Genomic DNA, 20947 nt, shown 5'->3' with positions numbered 1-20947 from the left:
AACACGAGGGATTAGCAATGCAATGGGAGATGCAGGGAGCAGCCAGAGATAAGATAAATAACAGCCTTTCTGAAGGAAAGGGGTTTGTGTCTGGATTTGAAGGTGCTTAGGGTAGGAGATATCCTCTGATATTGTTGGGGACAGAACTCCAGAGCTTTGCGGTTCAGCAGGATAAGGGGCTGTCACCACTAGACAGAGGAAATCGGAATCCGAAGAGCGCAGGCTGTGAGGTGGGAGGTAGGACTACAGCACCTCAGACAACTAAGGTTTCTAGCCATGCAGAGCCTTATAAATGAGCAGGAGGACTCATTTATAAGGCTCTCGACTTTGTCGACACGAAACCTGACAGGAAGCCAGTGCAAGGACTCCGGGACAGGAGTAATGTGATCACTTGCACTAGACCTGGTCAGGAATCTGGCTGACGAATTCTGGACCCTGTGAGGAGAGCCTGAAGGGTCAAGACGCATAAATTCACTGGAAGTGAGACAGGAAGAGAAGGAATGGAATAAGGTCAAGTCTGTCTTTATTTGTGTACATGATCATTACTTTTTTGCAGTGAGCATGCACCCCTGGTGAAACAGACACTCGCTTAAAGTGTTCTATATACAGAAAACATGAAATCATTTGACCTCCGATGTCCTTAAGTTAAGGGCCCTGTTTATTATTGTGTGCGGTAAGACCTCTTGCTTAATTGAAGATAAAATGAAAATATTAAGTGACTTGAAGCAAAAGCTACTACTATGTTTATAAGGAGATATTTTAGTTTTTTAAGGTTATTGCATAAAACACAGCCTTCTACTTCCATAGCTTGTAGAAAAGTCAAAATACATCAAATACCTGGTTTATTTCAGCTTTTTCCTAAATGTCCAGTAATACAGTTGTCCGATAATGTCTAGTTCAGTGAATAGGAAAGACAGGCCTAATGTCATGTTAACAGCAGTGTTACCACACAAGCTACCAGCGTCCAGTCCACTCAGACCACCGGCGTCCAGTCCGCACACACCACCGGCGAATAGTCCGCACACACCACCGGCGTCCAGTCAGCACAAGCTACCGGTGTCCAGTCCGCACACACCACCGGCGTCCAGTCCGCACACACCACCGGCGTCCAGTCAGCACAAGCTACCGGTGTCCAGTCCGCACACACCACCGGCGTCCAGTCCGCACACACCACCGGCGTCCAGTCCGCACACACCACCCGCGTCCTGTCTGACCAGACCTGAGAAACGTGGCTCTGTCATACTTACAGCACGGCCATGTGGCCTGTGTCTAATCTGCGTGACCCTGCAGAGAGCTGAGCCATCACTTCCCAGGTCAATGTGCTTCCGTCCACCTGAACTGAACTGCTCTAGGAATTAGTGGAGCGGTGCATTCTCACTGGCTAAAGCTATTTATTGTTACTTTAACTGGTGCCTTTTGTGTGGCTGTCATACATCCAGCATATCTGATATTAGAAATTCAATGAAGCGCCTTTAATCAGAGCAGAACGGCTCCTTGTTGTTTCATGGGGTCAACTTCATAGGCAGGAGCAAAAGTTGCAAAACGAGCAGAGGGCATTCAGCTGGCCCGGTCAGTGAAACTCTGGCCCTGGCATTTTGTCGTGAGAGTTCAAACGTGACTTTATTCCTGTGGCGTCTTGTATTTTCACTGATGTGCAGTCTGTAACACAGACTATAGGGAGTCATTTGTGATGATAAGTTAGTATGAAGTAAAAAAAAACAGGTAATGCCCCCTTCATGACTTTCAGGGAATAAGCTCTCACACGTCAGCAGTTCAGTGAGAGCATGTCCTGCAGTACAGTGTTTCTGTCCCCTCTGTCAACAGCGCAGACCCATCAGATCACAGAAGGCTCTTGCCTTGTGGACGTGTCTGTCTCCTCCAGTCCGGTCACATGACGGCGCAGCGCGAGTGCCGCCGGTGAACGTGGCGTCTGAACTCGGCCAGCTCCTGCAGGTACGCGCTGGACGGCCACCTGTGCTTCTCCACGAAGTCCCGCTCGTCCCCTGAAAGAGAACCGTGAGCTCGAGACTCGAAAACAGGCGCTACACACCAGCAATCCCCTGCGCTCTCGTTCACATCTGATCTCGTTCGGAAAACAGAAGTGATGAAATCCTTCAAATGAAGGGTGGTGTCTTACAGTCCACAGCAACACGTTCACATCAGCAAGAGACTCCGTCTACTCCTACTCCTCCATCCTTTAAGCCATTAGGATTCAACTTCTATGTTATTAAAGCTGGTTTCAGTTTTTAAGGAATGTTTAATAACACTTAGACAACCTTAGATACTTAGCATTATATGCTATAATTTTTGGACAGAATAATCTAAAACCGCGACTTTCCAAAGTCCCATTCTGCACCTGGCCGACCCGTTACACCACTTCCTGGGACTCAACAGCGCCTCTTACTGGTGAGGTTGGAGAAGTCCGGCTTCTGGCTGAAGATCAGGTAGTTACTGGCGATGAAGTGCAGGAGCCATGTGGACAGCTGTGGTGCGTGGTGAAACTGGGGAGGGCAGGAACACACAGGAAAAGCAGATGTGAGCATGAGTGAGCAGAGCAGCAGAGTCTTGCTGTGAAGTTTCTTGTTACATGACAGAGTAAAAGAGCGCTGACACACTGTGTGCTCAGAACACGCCGGTGCAGTGCTGTTTTTCTCCACCTGCCGCAGTGTTCTTGTTGCGATCTTATTCCCGATTCGCGACGAGTCCCCCGTCTTGTCCTGCCTCTCACCTGCGCCCGCCCGAGCAGCTCCACCACGCCGAGGCTGCTGGACGCCAGCTCTCTGCTGGACATGCTCTGGAGGCGTGTGCAGATGCAGACCTCGCACAGGTGCTGCAGCCGGGGAACCTGGTACATCTCGGCGCAGACCAGCAGGGCCATGGCCTGGAGGACGCTGGCTAGCAGGAAGAGAGCAGGAGGAGATGGACACGGGATCTCAGGAGGAAGATCTGATGGGAACACCTTGCATCTATACAGTGTTCTTCACAAAGGGATCCCCACCTGCGTGACACTCCTGCTCAGAGATTGGAGGTGGGAAATTCTCCAATGGTGGAATTAGAAGGGAACTAGAGGGAGGTCAGACTAAAAGTCCTGAGGGTGGCACCTCCTACCATATATCTCCCTGGTGGCCATACTGACAATTCTGGACCAGAGAACAGCGCCACCTTCTGGTCCCACCAACAGCACTTATGGGGAATCTCTGTGAAGGCAGCAGCTGTTATTTTCCAGACGCGAGCTGCCAGGGACCCAGCCCTCTACCCCTCCCCGCTGTGTGTAGTGTACGCACCGGGGCAGCAGGAGTCGGTGTAGAGGTACTCCAGGAAGGACACAAAGCAGTCTTTGGACACGCCGTAGACAGGCACCACTCGGCTGCTGGCCTCCACGTAGCTCCCACTGAACATGGCGGCCATGACCTCGCAGCGGGCAGCCAGCACCGCCCTGTGGGCTGGGACTGCAGCCCCTGCAAAATCCGATTCGCTTAGATCTCTGTTCCCGAAAACCTGCAGCTGTTCGATAGCCAGGGAGCAATTTAAACACGTTTCCTTGCCAACAGAGAAATGGGCAGCTCCTGGGATTCACAATTCATTCCCGGCTTGCAACTACTGGACAACACATTGCTGACCAGGTATGCCTTTGCTCACTTTTGCCAGGATCTAATTGCTGCTGGTCAGAGATCATACTGGTACAAGAGCAGAGACTGGGCGCGCTCTTTCAACTGCATGCCTGTGCAAAGCCATCTCTGCCACAAGAGCAGAGAATACCCCCTGAGAGTAGATGACAGCCAGACCTGCTTTTATTGTAAAACAGGAATGGTTCTCCAACAGAAGATCACTGTTTTCTCCCTCCTGTGCTACCGGCTGACGAGCTCTCTGACTTATAGGTGTCTTGTACGTGAGCTGTTTGACTGAGTGCTATTTCTCTGGGAGGAAAAGTTACCTTCAACCTTGAAGACAACATCCGAGAGCAGGGGGCTGTGGAACAGGGCAGCCAGGGGGCTTCTGGGGTGCCTGGTGGGCCTGAGAGCACGGAGCTCTCTGGAGCACTGCTGGGCAGAGAGAGAAACGAGTCAGGCCCGCAGTTTGCTATTCATGACCTGTGGGGGAGAGCTAGCTCCCCCTGTGGAGGAACTGAAGAAGACTTCTCTCCTGGACGAGTCTCTAAGCCACACTGGTGAAGCCGATGACCTGGCTTCTTAAAAAACAACGTTTTAAAATACCATTTTCCCCGCTGCAGACTAATGAAGCGAGCTAAGAGGTTAATTTTCCATTAGACAAAAGAATGAATACGTTACCAAGTAAATTAAGACTGATACTCTATTTTTTTTATCAAACGCAGGGCTAAGATATTTGAAGGTGTTTTTTTTTTTTTTGCTTTTCAATCTCCAAAACTGAATGAGCATTGGTTAATCAGATCAAGAATACTGCTCCACAACAGCCGCACCCCACGCCCCTGCGACACCTGTGACCTGGATCATCCGGCTCAGACACAGCTCCGCACACAGGCGCCACAGAATGTGCCCTACGGGCCTTGTTTTCAAATAATAATTCAGAAATCACGTAATTTAAATAATATATATATATTCAGTTTAAAGCTGGACATCGACGATATTCTCATCGTTCTTGTCGCCCGTTATCCCGACACCGGTGGTTGGACATGCAGTCCCGACCAGACCCACAAGATGGGGCTGTTGCACAAGTCCCCCCGGCCCGCCGGGCTCGTTCATGGCGATGCGGGGTACCTGCTCTCGGCCGAGCAGGAGACGGACCTTCGCCAGCAGCTCTCGCAGCTCCGGCGCGCCGCCCAGCCTGGCCCGCAGGGACAGCTCCAGCTCCTTCCAGCGGGAGGCGCCTGGAACACAGCGACGCGCCGGTGAGCAGCGCAGCCCGTCCCGCACGGCCCCGTCCCCAAGCCCGGCAGCTCGGCTGCAGGCGTCAAAGCTGGGAGACTGCACCCCCCTCCGCCGTTTAAAAACTGGAGGGAAGGGACTGACACGGAGTTGTCTAAATAATGAAAACATGATGAATTTGATTTCCCTTTAATGGTCTGACACTTATACTGCCACAAGAGCGCGTTTGGATTTACAACTGAACCCCCGGCTGATCGGACGACGTCTGCTCCGGGGACATTTTGCCTGTAAAATTCCCGTCTGTCTGTGAAATATCCTGACTTTCCCCGCAATAAAGGTGGCCAGAGGGGTGTTGTGATAAGTCGGTGTTAATTGAATTGCGTGTGCTTTAACGAATTAAAAAAAAAAACGTTTTAAAAAAATCACTTTTAAAAATACACTAAAACTCCCAACAATATGCAAAAGAGCTCTGCAAATAATAAAAAAAGGTATTGATACTTTATAGGTTAAAAATTGAGGAATATCTGAGGTGCCCTATAGGGATAGGTCAGTTGCTAACGATGGGTGCTGTTTGTGTTTTGTAGGTTTCAGGGAATTTTATGCAGAATATTTAAAACACGTGAAAAAGAGCTAATGATAAAAAGGCACAAAAAATGTCTCTGACAAAGAGTTTGAGCATGCAGAAAGCACATACCTCTATATAGTAAATATATATTCTCACACATGCATATTCTGAGCTGATAAAACTTCAGTGTGACTTGACTTAAGCATTGGCCAATACTGGACACCCTTTCCCCTGTCAGTCCGTTAAACCGAGGGAGTGCTGTATACTGCTTATATCTGCACTCTGTTTGCCACTAGGGCTGCTGTCTCAAGGTCTCAACGACAGGACAGCACCGACTCCTGGGCCTGAGAGGCGTCTGCATGGTGGGGCGGATTATCTCCGAGTGCTCCGGTTTCTTGCTGCAGGCAGAGGTACTTGACGTCTCTGCCCGCCCCAGTCGAGAAACCGCGGGATGAGACCCTGCTAGCTACCCCACACTCCAGACGGGCCTGGCAGCCCATACTGCCAGCACAGGCCCACCGGCAGGCTCACACTGCTGGACAGGGGGACTTGTTTCCTGTCCATGATCGGCACCCAGGCTGTCCTGCCTGCAAGAGGACACTCACACCCTGCCAGCCCCCCGCAAGCAAGCCTGCGCCCCGCCTGCCAGCCCCCTCCACGCCTCTACCTGCCCCCTCCAGCCCCCTCCACGCCTCTAACTGCCCCCTCCAGCCCCCTCCACGCCTCTACCTGCCCCCTCCAGCCCCCTCCACGCCTCTACCTGCCCCCTCCAGCCCCCTCCACGCCTCTACCTGCCCCCTCCAGCCCCCTCCACGCCTCTACCTGCCCCCTCCAGCCCCCTCCACGCCTCTACCTGCCCCCTCCAGCCCCCTCCACGCCTCTACCTGCCCCCTCCAGCCCCCTCCACGCCTCTACCTGCCCCCTCCAGCCCCCTCCACGCCTCTACCTGCCCCCGCCAGCCCCCTCCACGCCTCTACCTGCCCCCTCCAGCCCCCTCCACGCCTCTACCTGCCCCCTCCAGCCCCCTCCACGCCTCTACCTGCCCCCTCCACGCCTCTAACTGCCCCCTCCAGCCCCCTCCACGCCTCTACCTGCCCCCTCCAGCCCCCTCCACGCCTCTACCTGCCCCCTCCAGCCCCCTCCACGCCTCTACCTGCCCCCTCCAGCCCCCTCCACGCCTCTACCTGCCCCCTCCAGCCCCCTCCACGCCTCTACCTGCCCCCTCCAGCCCCCTCCACGCCTCTACCTGCCCCCGCCAGCCCCCTCCACGCCTCTACCTGCCCCCTCCAGCCCCCTCCACGCCTCTACCTGCCCCCTCCAGCCCCCTCCACGCCTCTACCTGCCCCCTCCAGCCCCCTCCACGCCTCTACCTGCCCCCTCCAGCCCCCTCCACGCCTCTACCTGCCCCCGCCAGCCCCCTCCACGCCTCTAACTGCCCCCTCCACGCCTCTACCTGCCCCCTCCTGCCCCCTCCACGCCTCTAACTGCCCCCTCCAGCCCCCTCCACGCCTCTACCTGCCCCCGCCAGCCCCCTCCACGCCTCTACCTGCCCCCACCAGCCCCCTCCACGCCTCTACCTGCCCCCTCCAGCCCCCTCCACGCCTCTACCTGCCCCCTCCAGCCCCCTCCACGCCTCTACCTGCCCCCTCCAGCCCCCTCCACGCCTCTACCTGCCCCCTCCAGCCCCCTCCACGCCTCTACCTGCCCCCGCCAGCCCCCTCCACGCCTCTAACTGCCCCCTCCACGCCTCTACCTGCCCCCACCAGCCCCCTCCACGCCTCTACCTGCCCCCTCCAGCCCCCTCCACGCCTCTACCTGCCCCCTCCACGCCTCTACCTGCCCCCGCCAGCCCCCTCCACGCCTCTAACTGCCCCCTCCACGCCTCTACCTGCCCCCACCAGCCCCCTCCACGCCTCTACCTGCCCCCTCCAGCCCCCCTCCACGCCTCTACCTGCCCCCTCCACGCCTCTACCTGCCCCCTCCAGCCCCCTCCACGCCTCTACCTGCCCCCTCCAGCCCCCTCCACGCCTCTACCTGCCCCCGCCAGCCCCCTCCACGCCTCTACCTGCCCCCTCCAGCCCCCTCCACGCCTCTACCTGCCCCCTCCAGCCCCCTCCACGCCTCTACCTGCCCCCGCCAGCCCCCTCCACGCCTCTACCTGCCCCCTCCAGCCCCCTCCACGCCTCTACCTGCCCCCTCCAGCCCCCTCCACGCCTCTACCTGCCCCCGCCAGCCCCCTCCACGCCTCTACCTGCCCCCTCCACGCCTCTACCTGCCCCCTCCAGCCCCCTCCACGCCTCTACCTGCCCCCTCCAGCCCCCTCCACGCCTCTACCTGCCCCCTCCAGCCCCCTCCACGCCTCTACCTGCCCCCTCCAGCCCCCTCCACGCCTCTACCTGCCCCCTCCAGCCCCCTCCACGCCTCTACCTGCCCCCTCCAGCCCCCTCCACGCCTCTAACTGCCCCCGCCAGCCCCCTCCACGCCTCTACCTGCCCCCGCCAGCCCCCTCCACGCCTCTACCTGCCCCCTCCAGCCCCCTCCACGCCTCTACCTGCCCCCTCCACGCCTCTACCTGCCCCCTCCAGCCCCCCTCCACGCCTCTAACTGCCCCCTCCACGCCTCTACCTGCCCCCTCCAGCCCCCTCCACGCCTCTACCTGCCCCCTCCAGCCCCCTCCACGCCTCTACCTGCCCCCTCCACGCCTCTACCTGCCCCCTCCAGCCCCCTCCACGCCTCTACCTGCCCCCTCCAGCCCCCTCCACGCCTCTACCTGCCCCCTCCACGCCTCTACCTGCCCCCTCCAGCCCCCCTCCACGCCTCTAACTGCCCCCTCCACGCCTCTAACTGCCCCCTCCACGCCTCTACCTGCCCCCTCCAGCCCCCCTCCACGCCTCTAACTGCCCCCTCCACGCCTCTACCTGCCCCCTCCAGCCCCCCTCCACGCCTCTAACTGCCCCCTCCACGCCTCTACCTGCCCCCTCCAGCCCCCTCCACGCCTCTACCTGCCCCCTCCAGCCCCCTCCACGCCTCTACCTGCCCCCCTCCACGCCTCTACCTGCCCCCTCCAGCCCCCTCCACGCCTCTACCTGCCCCCTCCAGCCCCCTCCACGCCTCTACCTGCCCCCTCCAGCCCCCTCCACGCCTCTAACTGCCCCCACCAGCCCCCTCCACGCCTCTACCTGCCCCCTCCAGCCCCCTCCACGCCTCTACCTGCCCCCTCCAGCCCCCTCCACGCCTCTAACTGCCCCCTCCAGCCCCCTCCACGCCTCTACCTGCCCCCTCCAGCCCCCTCCACGCCTCTACCTGCCCCCTCCAGCCCCCTCCACGCCTCTACCTGCCCCCTCCAGCCCCCTCCACGCCTCTACCTGCCCCCTCCACGCCTCTACCTGCCCCCTCCAGCCCCCTCCACGCCTCTACCTGCCCCCTCCAGCCCCCTCCACGCCTCTACCTGCCCCCTCCACGCCTCTACCTGCCCCCTCCAGCCCCCCTCCACGCCTCTAACTGCCCCCTCCACGCCTCTACCTGCCCCCTCCAGCCCCCCTCCACGCCTCTAACTGCCCCCTCCACGCCTCTACCTGCCCCCTCCAGCCCCCTCCACGCCTCTACCTGCCCCCTCCAGCCCCCTCCACGCCTCTACCTGCCCCCCTCCACGCCTCTAACTGCCCCCTCCAGCCCCCTCCACGCCTCTACCTGCCCCCTCCAGCCCCCTCCACGCCTCTACCTGCCCCCTCCAGCCCCCTCCACGCCTCTACCTGCCCCCTCCAGCCCCCTCCACGCCTCTACCTGCCCCCTCCAGCCCCCTCCACGCCTCTACCTGCCCCCTCCAGCCCCCTCCACGCCTCTACCTGCCCCCTCCAGCCCCCTCCACGCCTCTACCTGCCCCCGCCAGCCCCCTCCACGCCTCTACCTGCCCCCTCCAGCCCCCTCCACGCCTCTACCTGCCCCCTCCAGCCCCCTCCACGCCTCTAACTGCCCCCTCCACGCCTCTACCTGCCCCCTCCAGCCCCCTCCACGCCTCTACCTGCCCCCTCCAGCCCCCTCCACGCCTCTACCTGCCCCCACCAGCCCCCTCCACGCCTCTACCTGCCCCCTCCAGCCCCCTCCACGCCTCTACCTGCCCCCTCCAGCCCCCTCCACGCCTCTACCTGCCCCCTCCACGCCTCTACCTGCCCCCTCCAGCCCCCTCCACGCCTCTACCTGCCCCCTCCAGCCCCCTCCACGCCTCTACCTGCCCCCTCCAGCCCCCTCCACGCCTCTACCTGCCCCCTCCACGCCTCTAACTGCCCCCTCCAGCCCCCTCCACGCCTCTACCTGCCCCCTCCAGCCCCCTCCACGCCTCTACCTGCCCCCTCCAGCCCCCTCCACGCCTCTACCTGCCCCCTCCAGCCCCCTCCACGCCTCTACCTGCCCCCTCCAGCCCCCTCCACGCCTCTACCTGCCCCCTCCAGCCCCCTCCACGCCTCTACCTGCCCCCTCCAGCCCCCTCCACGCCTCTACCTGCCCCCTCCAGCCCCCTCCACGCCTCTACCTGCCCCCTCCAGCCCCCTCCACGCCTCTACCTGCCCCCTCCAGCCCCCTCCACGCCTCTACCTGCCCCCTCCAGCCCCCTCCACGCCTCTAACTGCCCCCTCCACGCCTCTACCTGCCCCCTCCAGCCCCCTCCACGCCTCTACCTGCCCCCTCCAGCCCCCTCCACGCCTCTACCTGCCCCCACCAGCCCCCTCCACGCCTCTACCTGCCCCCTCCAGCCCCCTCCACGCCTCTACCTGCCCCCTCCAGCCCCCTCCACGCCTCTACCTGCCCCCTCCACGCCTCTACCTGCCCCCTCCAGCCCCCTCCACGCCTCTACCTGCCCCCTCCAGCCCCCTCCACGCCTCTACCTGCCCCCTCCAGCCCCCTCCACGCCTCTACCTGCCCCCTCCACGCCTCTAACTGCCCCCTCCAGCCCCCTCCACGCCTCTACCTGCCCCCTCCAGCCCCCTCCACGCCTCTACCTGCCCCCTCCAGCCCCCTCCACGCCTCTACCTGCCCCCTCCAGCCCCCTCCACGCCTCTACCTGCCCCCGCCAGCCCCCTCCACGCCTCTACCTGCCCCCGCCAGCCCCCTCCACGCCTCTACCTGCCCCCTCCAGCCCCCTCCACGCCTCTACCTGCCCCCTCCAGCCCCCTCCACGCCTCTACCTGCCCCCGCCAGCCCCCTCCACGCCTCTACCTGCCCCCTCCAGCCCCCTCCACGCCTCTACCTGCCCCCTCCAGCCCCCTCCACGCCTCTACCTGCCCCCTCCAGCCCCCTCCACGCCTCTACCTGCCCCCTCCAGCCCCCTCCACGCCTCTACCTGCCCCCTCCAGCCCCCTCCACGCCTCTACCTGCCCCCTCCAGCCCCCTCCACGCCTCTACCTGCCCCCTCCAGCCCCCTCCACGCCTCTACCTGCCCCCTCCAGCCCCCTCCACGCCTCTACCTGCCCCCTCCACGCCTCTACCTGCCCCCTCCAGCCCCCTCCACGCCTCTACCTGCCCCCACCAGCCCCCTCCACGCCTCTACCTGCCCCCTCCAGCCCCCTCCACGCCTCTACCTGCCCCCTCCAGCCCCCTCCACGCCTCTACCTGCCCCCGCCAGCCCCCTCCACGCCTCTACCTGCCCCCGCCAGCCCCCTCCACGCCTCTACCTGCCCCCTCCAGCCCCCTCCACGCCTCTACCTGCCCCCTCCAGCCCCCTCCACGCCTCTACCTGCCCCCTCCAGCCCCCTCCACGCCTCTACCTGCCCCCTCCAGCCCCCCGCCACGCCTCTACCTGCCCCCTCCACGCCTCTAACTGCCCCTGCCAGCCCCTCTGCTGAGCTCCAGCAGCTCTGAGGAGCTGGAGAGAGGAGGCCGGGCTGCAGCCTTGTGTCCTGCTGGGGACAGGACCAGGGGCAGCGAGAGCTGAACGGGAGACTTACAGGTTCTGGGGGTCGGGTTAGACGCCCCTGAAGTGACGCACTTTAAAATTCAAGCCACTTCCCGGCTGACTACAGCTGGTAGACCCAGTGTCCACAAATCAAGAAACCAGCACCTCTCAGCCAGAGTCAGATATCTGGGATCCTTCCTTATACTCCCTTGCAGAGGGACATTCCCTTGAAATTCCCACATTAAGTCACCCAGCAAAAACAATGGCAAAGCAGCAGGCCTCTGAATAAATCGGAGTGATTTTCAGGAACAGGAGAATTCTATTTTTAGGCTGGGAACACAGTACTCTGCAGCAGCACAAATATTTCTGTGGAAAGTGCTGGGAAAAAGTTCAAGTAGTGAATTTGTGAAATGATTTACGAAATCCCAATCCCAGAATAATGAAGAAAGAGGATGGAATCACTGGGCCCTGAACTACCTTTTGAGGGGTGTGGTGTCACAATGGGGATTGAGTGAGTAGGGGTTAAAGTTCAGCAAGTCATGAAAAACTTAAATTGCTGTCGTTATCATTGCAAACAGAGCTGAAGCTTGTCTTTTTGAGAAAAAACAAGATGTGACGTTCAGTTTCTCATCTTTCTAAATATTCTCTTCTTCCCAAAATCAGAAGCACTCACTTCTCTTACTAATCCAGAGCTTATTGTCTCATCCTGTTTATTCAAACAAATACAGTTGTGTCTATTTATGCACTTGTGGAGATCTCCAGCCCCCACCTGCACTGTTGTTTGATCAAGGCCTCCACTCCACCTACAGTGACACCACACCCCTGCTGTTAGGAAGAGGCTCTCTCGTGGTTTTATTCAACACTGGCCCTACTTTTCCAATGAAGGCTGGGCCTGGTCAGTCCTGGGAGGGGAGACCTCTGAGGAAATCCCGGCTGCTGCTGTAAGGTGTTGGTGGGCCAGTAAGGGGCACTCTTCCCTCTGGCCCACTATGGTGACTGGGGACAGGAGCCATCCTTCAGCTGAGGCATTAAATCAAGGTCAATAAAGATCCAAAGGCACTTTTTGTAAGAGTAGGGATGGTGACCCCACTGCCCTAATTCCAATTGTACAGTCTAGTCTCCCTAAAGGTCCACCTTCATTAATATCACTTTATTGGCCGTATATAATTTCTTGTATCGAGAATTTGTCTTTTCACATACCCCAGCTTGCTCTCCATGAGACACACAGACAGGGAGAGAAGCTGGGGGTCAGAGCGCAGGGTCAGCCATTCATAAGGCACCCCTGGAGCAGTTGGGGTTAAGGGCCTTGCTCAGGGGCCCAACTGAGTAGGATTCCTCTGCCGGCTGCGGGATTCGAACCGGCAACCTTCCAGCCACAGGCGCAGATCCTGAGCCACAGAGCCACCGCTCCGCCCCCATTCATTCATTCATTCACCTGGTGCAGCAGCTGCTGGTACAGAATGATCCCTTTGTGTCTCCCAGGTGGGGCTGCTGGTGCAGAATGATCCCTGTGTGTCTCCCAGGTGGGAGATAACTGGTTACAAACAAGAGGCACTGGTGCACACTGAGAAGATGTGACCCAGCAGCTCCTATTTATATAAAGCCTGTGGATTAAAAAAGGTCCTGTACTATTGCAGGTCAAGTCTTAAAAAAACCACACAAATGTTTTGCTCTCTCCTCCCTGAAGTGATATAATTCATTTTCCTGTCCTTTACTGGGGATGGAAATGATATCCTCCAGACATTCCCACCCTTTGCATCTGAACTTCTACAGTATCACATCCAGATCATTCACAGATCATTTCCAGCATATGCCCAGAGGATGTATATTTCACATTTTAGAACACCCTGTGCTGGGAATCGTATCGTAGGATAGCACTGGACAATAGTGTGGTATTCTATTGCTGAGTCAATGTGCTGACGCATTAAGAAAGTACTGTGCTCAGGAGGAATTATACTTTGAGTCTGATGTCCAGACAAAATGTCTGTTTTCTTCTACACACACAGCAAAAAATCATCACTGCTTACATCTCAGTCTCCTTGTTTGTTTTCAGATGTGGCCGATCGTGATTTTATTTAAAGTTATAAAGATGGTTTGTAGCGAATTCGGTCTCTCGGGCTTGTGCCCTCACCACTCCCGCCCCAGTTCACCCCCCACCGCCTGGGGTCAAACCCGGGGCTCTGGCGTCGCTCAACAGGGGTCGTGCCAGCTGAGCTAAAGAAGACCTTCCTCAGCCTGGGCGGCCAAGATCCCTGTTATGCGCAGGGGTGTATTCGTCACAGTATATATATTTAAAGTTAAAGTTATAAAGATCTCCCAGTGTCCCCAAGGAAGAAACAGGGCTGCTGGTCAGTACCTGACCACTTTATTCCACCGCCATGAAGCTGTTTCTAAGCTCTGTCTGGAAAGAAGCTCGCCTGTCTGGTTTCAAATCGCCGCCAGCTGCAATCACGAAGTCCAAGCACAGCACACAGAGAGCACCGTCACAGCACTGCGGGTTAAATCATGGTTCGGGTACAGCAGGGGACGCATGCGCAAGGATACTCACCACCTTTAGTGAACTGAAGAGCACAGATTCCTAAATAAATCCCTCGATTGGATGAAAACACTCTACCCCGCCTCCCCGCCCAGTATTTGGTGCAGGTTCAAATCCCTTGTGGGGCACAGCTGGTGCAGTCTTGAGCCTGGCACTTCTCCCAGACCACTCCAGTTAAACACCCAGCTTTAGGAGTCGGTACAAATGGATGTAATAAAAAAACAACCACTGAAACTATTATTGTAGTTAATAAAAGAGAAATGGAGACCGGTGAAGGGCTCACCTGTGTAGAGGAAGCGCAGGATCTCCGGAAGGCAGCGGGACAGGAGAGGGTCCCTCACGGACAGCTGGAAGTGCCCGTCCTGGCCGGAGACGGAGGCAGGGAGCCGTCCGCTGCCCCGCTCCGAGAAGAGGCTCCGAGAGGCTTTCGCTGGGCCGGGATCGTGGGGCTCGGGCGCCAGGAGCTGCTTGAACACGGGGCTGACGGAGCACAGCAGCGCCCCGTGTGCCCGAGCCAGCTCCCGGCCGGAGAGCTCGGCGCAGAACAGCACGTCCGCACACTGCCCGCTGTCCAGCAGCCGCAGCCAGTCGGAGGACCAGCTGGACTTCTCCACCTCCACCGCGGCCAGCTTGGCTGGGGGGACAGCAGCGCACGCCCGCTCGGCTCAGACAGGGGCGGAGAGTGGAGGGCGTGCCGACGGCTCTTCGACAGGATCCCTGACTGCCTGCTGGGCGGTCTGCTCCTCTGCCTTCAAGACACCTGGGCTCCTCCCTCAGCTAGCAACACCCCTGATGAGTAAGATGAGCCGAGCGGCCTGCTCCCGCTTGGCAACCTTTCCTGAACTCTCCTTCATTATTAGTGGCCGTTCAAAACAGCAGTTGGCCTTTTTCCATAGCTGCTGATCTGCTCTCTTAGTTACTGTCCCCCACAGCTGCACACAGACAGACAGGACCTGTGTCCCAGGTGGGTAACTGTGGCTTGGATGAGACTGGGTGAGGGTGATAAGACCACCTCGATGAACATCTGAGAAGACAAGAGTTGTGGAGCCCAGGAAATTTGACTGCTTCTTATGGCTTCTTTCAGGACTCAGCTGGCTGATCCTCAGATTGCTAAACTACTAATAAGCAAATGACCTTCTCTTATTTGTCATCATTCTTATGTACATATGAAGACACACCTTGAGGCAATGCCCTTAACTGAAAGAGACAGATAGAAAACTGGAAATGAAGGCAAAAAAGATTGAAAATAGTCACCCTGTTAATACCTTACTTTATCAAAACATTTGGTTTTGTTTCCCAGAGACACGGAGACAGGCTAGGGGTCTGCTGGAGACCTGGCTCAGAAACAGGTGCCCGTCTCCTGCTCGAAGGAGGGGGTGCTCAGGGGTGAAGGCCGAACAGGAGCAGCTGTCTGGCGCTGCTGTGCCTGGGGTTGCCACTAGGGGGCGGTGTCTCAGTACTGGACCCACCTGGCTGCTCCAGCAGTGGTGGCCTGGGTCTTCGAGCTCTGGGGCTCTTCTTCTTGGTGCTCTCTGAGGATTTCTGCTTCAGACACTGAATGATGAAGTACTCCAGCTGCACACACACACAGAGCAACACTTCAGAGGACAGGCCACACCCTGGATCTGTTCCAGCTGCTCTGCGTTCAGCTCTGGGCTGTGCCAGTTATGGGTATATGACATTGCTGGCTAATTAATTTTTATTTAAAATACTAATGTATTAAGGATCATAGTTTGTCTCAAGCGATCAACAGCCTGAGTCCTTGGATTCACGTGCATGAGAGGCTCGTGATCTGGCTCTGCTTTCCTGACCGAGTGTCTGTTAGAGCGAGTTATCAGTTACCAGCATTATTAGTTTTACTTTATGCAGGTCTTTTATGTGTGGGTGAGCTCTGTTCTACAGAGTTTCACGAATTTCTTTTGTTTTTCATTTCATTCATTTTTTTCCCCCCTTTCCAATAAAATAAACAGTAAGGTCACAATTCCGACCCTCTCGTCCAGACGAGACAGCGGAGCAGCGTCTCACCACTCCCCCGAAGTAGTTTCCCGCGGAGACGTCGCTGAGCGAGTGCAGCTCGAGGTAGGTGGCCCCCAGCTCTCTGGAGAGCTCCAGCCCCTCGCAGGTGGGGACGCAGCTGCCTTTGTCCGAGGTGCAGAGCGGGCAGGTGCAGGGCGGGCTTTCATCTGAGGAAGACACAGTGGAGGAGTGACGTGGCGGCGTGACGCAGTGCGGGCCTGCAGAGCTCCTGAGCCCACGCTCTCACGAGCGCTGACAATTTCCTCCCTTGGAAAGCTCACGCGTGGTGGCTGTTGGTGCTGTAGAGAACTCGTGAACGGACAAGATGTTGAAAGTGTCACCCAGTGTCACCCCTGCACATCAGATTGCAGAATCCCACACAAAAGGCAAGGAGTATCCCACACTGTGAGAGCAGCACCGCGGGGCAGGAGACAGGTGGAGCCAGGCACGCTGAAGGAGTCTTTCTGAGAGGCTTTGCCCCAGAAGGGCACCATCCTGCTGGGGATTTCACTTCCGCTTTGAGCATTTTCACCTTCAGAACACTTTTCGAGGTGTGAACTACATCTGCACATCGGGGGAAGGCTGCAAGCTTGCCTGTCAAGTGCTGGAGCCAAGGAGCACAGCTCTGGGGTGGCCATCCACCTGTGCCCAGTGTGCATGATGCGTGCCCATCAGAGCAGCCCAGTGCCAGCCTGTTTCCAGGTGTTCCTGCCAGCTCGGCACTTAACGAGCTCGATCACCTCATTACTGGCTTATTGGCACCAATTTACCAGCTTCTCCCCGCCTTCCAAGTGCCGCCGCTGCCTCGAAGAGACCTGGAAACCCTGCAGCCACCCTGACCGGCCCTCCGGGAGCAGGGCTGCCCACCCCCGGTCAGACCCCGCGAGGCGCCGCGGGACAGATGGCCTCTGACAGTGTGTCAGGCTGATCAGGCTCCGGATGTGGCAGCGCAGTATTCGATTACACACTGGGCACCTTCCCACTGGCAGGGGAAGGTAACTGCAGGTCTCTCCCACGGGCGTGCGGCCAGCTGTCAAGACACTGAGTCACATGTGGTGTGATGTTTCAGTCACGTCCAGACTCTGGAAATGTAACACCTTGTGCATTAGGAAGACACGGGCTGTTTAGAAGGATTTAGCATTAACTTTTGGTCATGTTTGCAGTTGCAGAACAATCAAACTGGCAAAGTTTTTCCTTAAGGATGTTTCTTTCTTTCCGGGCGACTGAAGTGCACTTCCTGTGTGGAGCTGTCGCTCGAGCACTGTGCTTGGCTGTGCCTGAGTGGATCACCCAGCCCTGAGGGATCTGTCCGCTGTAGCTCCGAGACAGCAGCTTGCGGAGCCTGCCTCTACACACTCGCTGAGGCGTGCGGCTTGGCTGGAGCGCTGTGGCGAGAGCACACCCCCGGCTGTCCTGCTGCAGCTTGGCGCTGAAACGCTCACAGCCAGCGGAGGGACAGAGGGATCCAGCGAGGACAGGCTGGCCGGGCGCGGAGATCAACGGCACCGCGAGGGGGGCGGGAGAGAGAGACCGCCACTGTCCCGCTGGGAACAGGGCTGGGCGGGTCAGTGTGGGAGTGGGAGGAGCCACAGCGAGCACTGGTAAGAGTCCACGGCCCGACTGAGGGGGCAGAGGCACTGCTGTGATGCTGGTGAAAAAAACACAAACAGGGCACAGCCAAAAGAAAACTGTGCGGCTTTGCACAGCGGCGTCCAGGCTGGACTGTCCCTATTTAACAGGGTCCAGCCTGGGGAAGAATAACTGTCTGGGACAGAGGCGTCCAGACTGGACTTACCCTATCTAACGGAGTGTGGGGCCACAACAAAATAATCCCAGCTCATCCCGGTGGAGATACACGGCGGGACAGGAGAAGAGAAAAAATAAAATGCAGCAAAAACGCGGCTTCAGCGCTCTCATCACAACCCCTCCGGGACTGTCGGTGGAAGGTTCTCCCCTTGCGGGGGTCCGCTCGTCCATCTGGGAGGGGTGCTCAGTGTGTCTTAACGGCCCCCGCAACTGCGGCTCGTCCTTAATCAGCCGGTTGCTAAGGCAACATGTCGCCCTTAACCCAGTGCTCCGCCTCCACACTGAGCAGGCCCCCGCGTGCTGCCACAGAGCGCGAGAGAGCCCTCACAGAGCCCCGGGATCATGTGCCAGGGGTCCGAGTCGAGCTCTGACCCGCGGGTGTCTCCCTCCATCTGCGCTGCCCAGGCCGAAACCCTGGCGACTCTCACTCCCTGCCCTCGTTTGGTCCTGAGCAGCACCAGGACAGAGCATCTTCTCAGAGACCTGCAAGGCATTCCGAAGAAGCTAGAGCACAGGTACCTGGGGACCAGACACAGGAGCAGCATTCCCCCCCAGAGGGAGAGAAAAAACTAAACCTAGGAAGCAAATCTGAAATGAACGCAGGACACATTGTTCTGCTTCTTGGCATCCAAACTGTAAACTGGCATCGCTGGCAGATTATGCTTCCGGCCTTAATACAGTAAATGAGTGTAATTATTTTTAAGACTATGAGGGGTTAAGAGGATTGCTGAAGACAAACTTGCTTTGTACTAACCTTTCTACTGCGAAAACTCTAAAACTGGGTTGCCTTGGTTTTAATGAAAACAAGCCTTTCGTTGTCACAGAATATACAGAATTATCTCTTGCTGCAGACACTGATGTTATCCCCAGAGGGCTGAATCCACAGTTTGAGGTCTTGTGTTCACAATTCATTTTCAAATGTTGTTAAATTTTGTTAAAGACCCACGTCCTTCCCCTTAGTGAAACAGACACCGTCAGTAGCCTGTAAACTACTGTGCAGCTACTCTGTCTCTGAGATTAACTCTGTCTCTGAGATTATTTTATATTTAATCAGGTAATCTTGTGTTCACAGCAGCCTATTCAGATCTGAAGGCTTCAGCAGACAATGACACACAACCTGCAAAATGCAAAAACTAGGGTCTTTAACTTTTGTTCTGTTGACCTGAAAAATCAACTTTTTTTTGCAATTAGTGCCTTTATGTTTTTATACAAAATACAAAAAGAAACTACAAAGTTTGACTACTTTTCTGCAGTTTTGTGACAGGGTACAAAGATCTGTCATTGATGTAACAGACACCTGCAAGACAGTTTGATGAAACTTCTTATTTCAATAAATATTGTATCATTATATATTTAGCTGTTAGCACATCTGTGACAAATGTACTTTTGATGTTATGAAAGACGTCTGTACATTTACCTTGCCTCATTAAATACAGAATAAAAACAGCTGCACTTACTATATAAAAGATATTTTGATATATATTTATATATATATTTTTGAGACATCTGCATCCTTACACCATTTTTAAATGGGCTCAGTTCATTATCCTCAACATTCCCCCTTTATTTTTCTATGCATTACAATCCCTGATCTGTGTCAACATTTTACATAAAAACTCAAACTTGAGAAACCCACATGGTAAACAGAACACTGCAATTTGAAAAACAAACTTCAGTACTTCTGTTCTATACTGGTAAAACAAAAGAAAAGAAGGTAACCTCTACAAGAATCCTCAACACAGTTGCTACTCAAAACATCAGCCGGTGTAACCAAAGCAAGCTCTGGTTCCAATCATGCTGACTGTGCAACAGTACACTGGTCTAACCATTCCCACATGTCCGGCAGGGAACCTGTGGCCTTCTGGCCTCACTAGGTCACAGGGATTTGACCTGGACCAAATTCTTCTGGGATGAAGCCCTCGAAAGAATCTTTCACAATAAACATTCCTTCCTTGGCAAGCTTGAAATAGTCTAGTAGGCTTACTAAAATATTATGCTACACACATAATAATATAGAGGCTTAAAGACACAGTACTGCTCTGTATTTATCCAGTCAACAGGAATGTTGTATCCCACACTGCTCTTCTATTCAGGGTCAGTGTAGCTCTGCAGTCATCTCTCTGGACACATGACCAGGGAGCAGCTGGGTGGACACTCCTGCTGTCTTGGAGCAATGACCACTACTGTCCAGGCCTCTGGCCCTGCTGTGTACAGGGGGTCTTTTCACACAGCCTGCAGGCTACTACAAGCACCGGGCCTGCAGGACTCTCTGTCCCAGCCCTCTGCACTACTCCAGCCCGGTACAGCCTCCAGCAGCTCGCTGAGGAGCAGCACCTGCCTGACAAGGTGACCCAACAGCATGGCCGTCTGACTGAACGTAGAACGCAGGAACAGCTGCAAACCAGAGGTGTCCTGGGACTGATCTACCTCTAACCAGCAAGCTGGTGAGGCCAGAGCACACAGAAATATCACAAAAGACAGCAGAATACTGCGCAGAGAGACAACAATCTAACAAAGCTCTTCAATACAGACAGAGCAAAGCCCTACTCTAAACCAACCCAACACACCACTGTTGTGAGTCACTTCATATAACAAAGTAGTCTAGATTAACTCAGTGTGAGAATAAGGCTATCAGACCCTTCACTAATTATCTAATTGAGCAATTAATGCACCACATGTGACCCTATTTACACACAATGACCTCTAGTGGCAGATCAGCTGCAATTACTGCCCTCACTCCTGCTGGCCTCCTGCACTTGGTTTGAAGTTTACATCCCCATAATTTCCACTTATCTCTTCTGGCTCGTGTTTCACTGTTAATGCTCATGAGTGACACAATGAACTAAAAATATTAATTAAAACTGAGATCCATGATAATTGATTGGTTTGCCATGTTTTTTTAACCCACTGAGAAAATTAACTTTCTAAGCTTTCTAATCTGGTGACAAACCTGAAGAAATAAAATTGCTTTGAGACCTGCAGTTGTCCCAGCTGTGCTATTTACACTCCAATGTTCATTACAGAGAGAGACATCAACATTTAGGATAATAAAATGTAATTAGGCTCTGTCTAGACCAGCAATTAATGCTTGGATCAACACAAATTAATACTGTATGCTAAGAGACTGACTTTCATCCTGGGTGTGAAAATGCAAACTTTAATTTGTGTACTTGCAAACATGACTAAACTAATTCCAGTGGCTTGTTAAATTTTACAGCATTTTACAGTTTGTTTTACTAACAAACCTGCTTGGTCACTCTGTGTGTAGAGTGGAAGGTGCTTACAATGCAAAC

General features: G+C 56.1%; 1 protein-coding gene across 1 annotated transcript in view; it reads right to left on the bottom strand.

Annotated features, from left to right (window-relative positions):
* Positions 1-506: 506 nt before the first annotated feature.
* The window catches only part of rhobtb3 (Rho related BTB domain containing 3), a 38231-nt gene continuing 17790 nt past the window's right edge, over positions 507-20947 (bottom strand). Inside the window, exons 6-14 of the mRNA XM_088630723.1 lie at positions 15858-16015; positions 15302-15407; positions 14116-14466; positions 4737-4846; positions 3935-4043; positions 3285-3458; positions 2729-2895; positions 2405-2501; positions 507-2003 (exon numbers count right to left, since the gene is read on the bottom strand). Of these exons, the coding sequence (XP_088486849.1) occupies positions 1888-2003; positions 2405-2501; positions 2729-2895; positions 3285-3458; positions 3935-4043; positions 4737-4846; positions 14116-14466; positions 15302-15407; positions 15858-16015 (1388 nt within the window). The 3' untranslated portion in view covers positions 507-1887. The remainder of the gene's footprint in view (positions 2004-2404; positions 2502-2728; positions 2896-3284; positions 3459-3934; positions 4044-4736; positions 4847-14115; positions 14467-15301; positions 15408-15857; positions 16016-20947) is intronic.

The sequence above is a fragment of the Lepisosteus platostomus genome, chromosome 4, assembly GCF_059453375.1.
Source record: "Lepisosteus platostomus isolate fLepPlt1 chromosome 4, fLepPlt1.hap1, whole genome shotgun sequence".
Classification (NCBI taxonomy): domain Eukaryota; kingdom Metazoa; phylum Chordata; class Actinopteri; order Semionotiformes; family Lepisosteidae; genus Lepisosteus; species Lepisosteus platostomus.
This window is presented reverse-complemented; position numbering and strand designations above follow the sequence as displayed.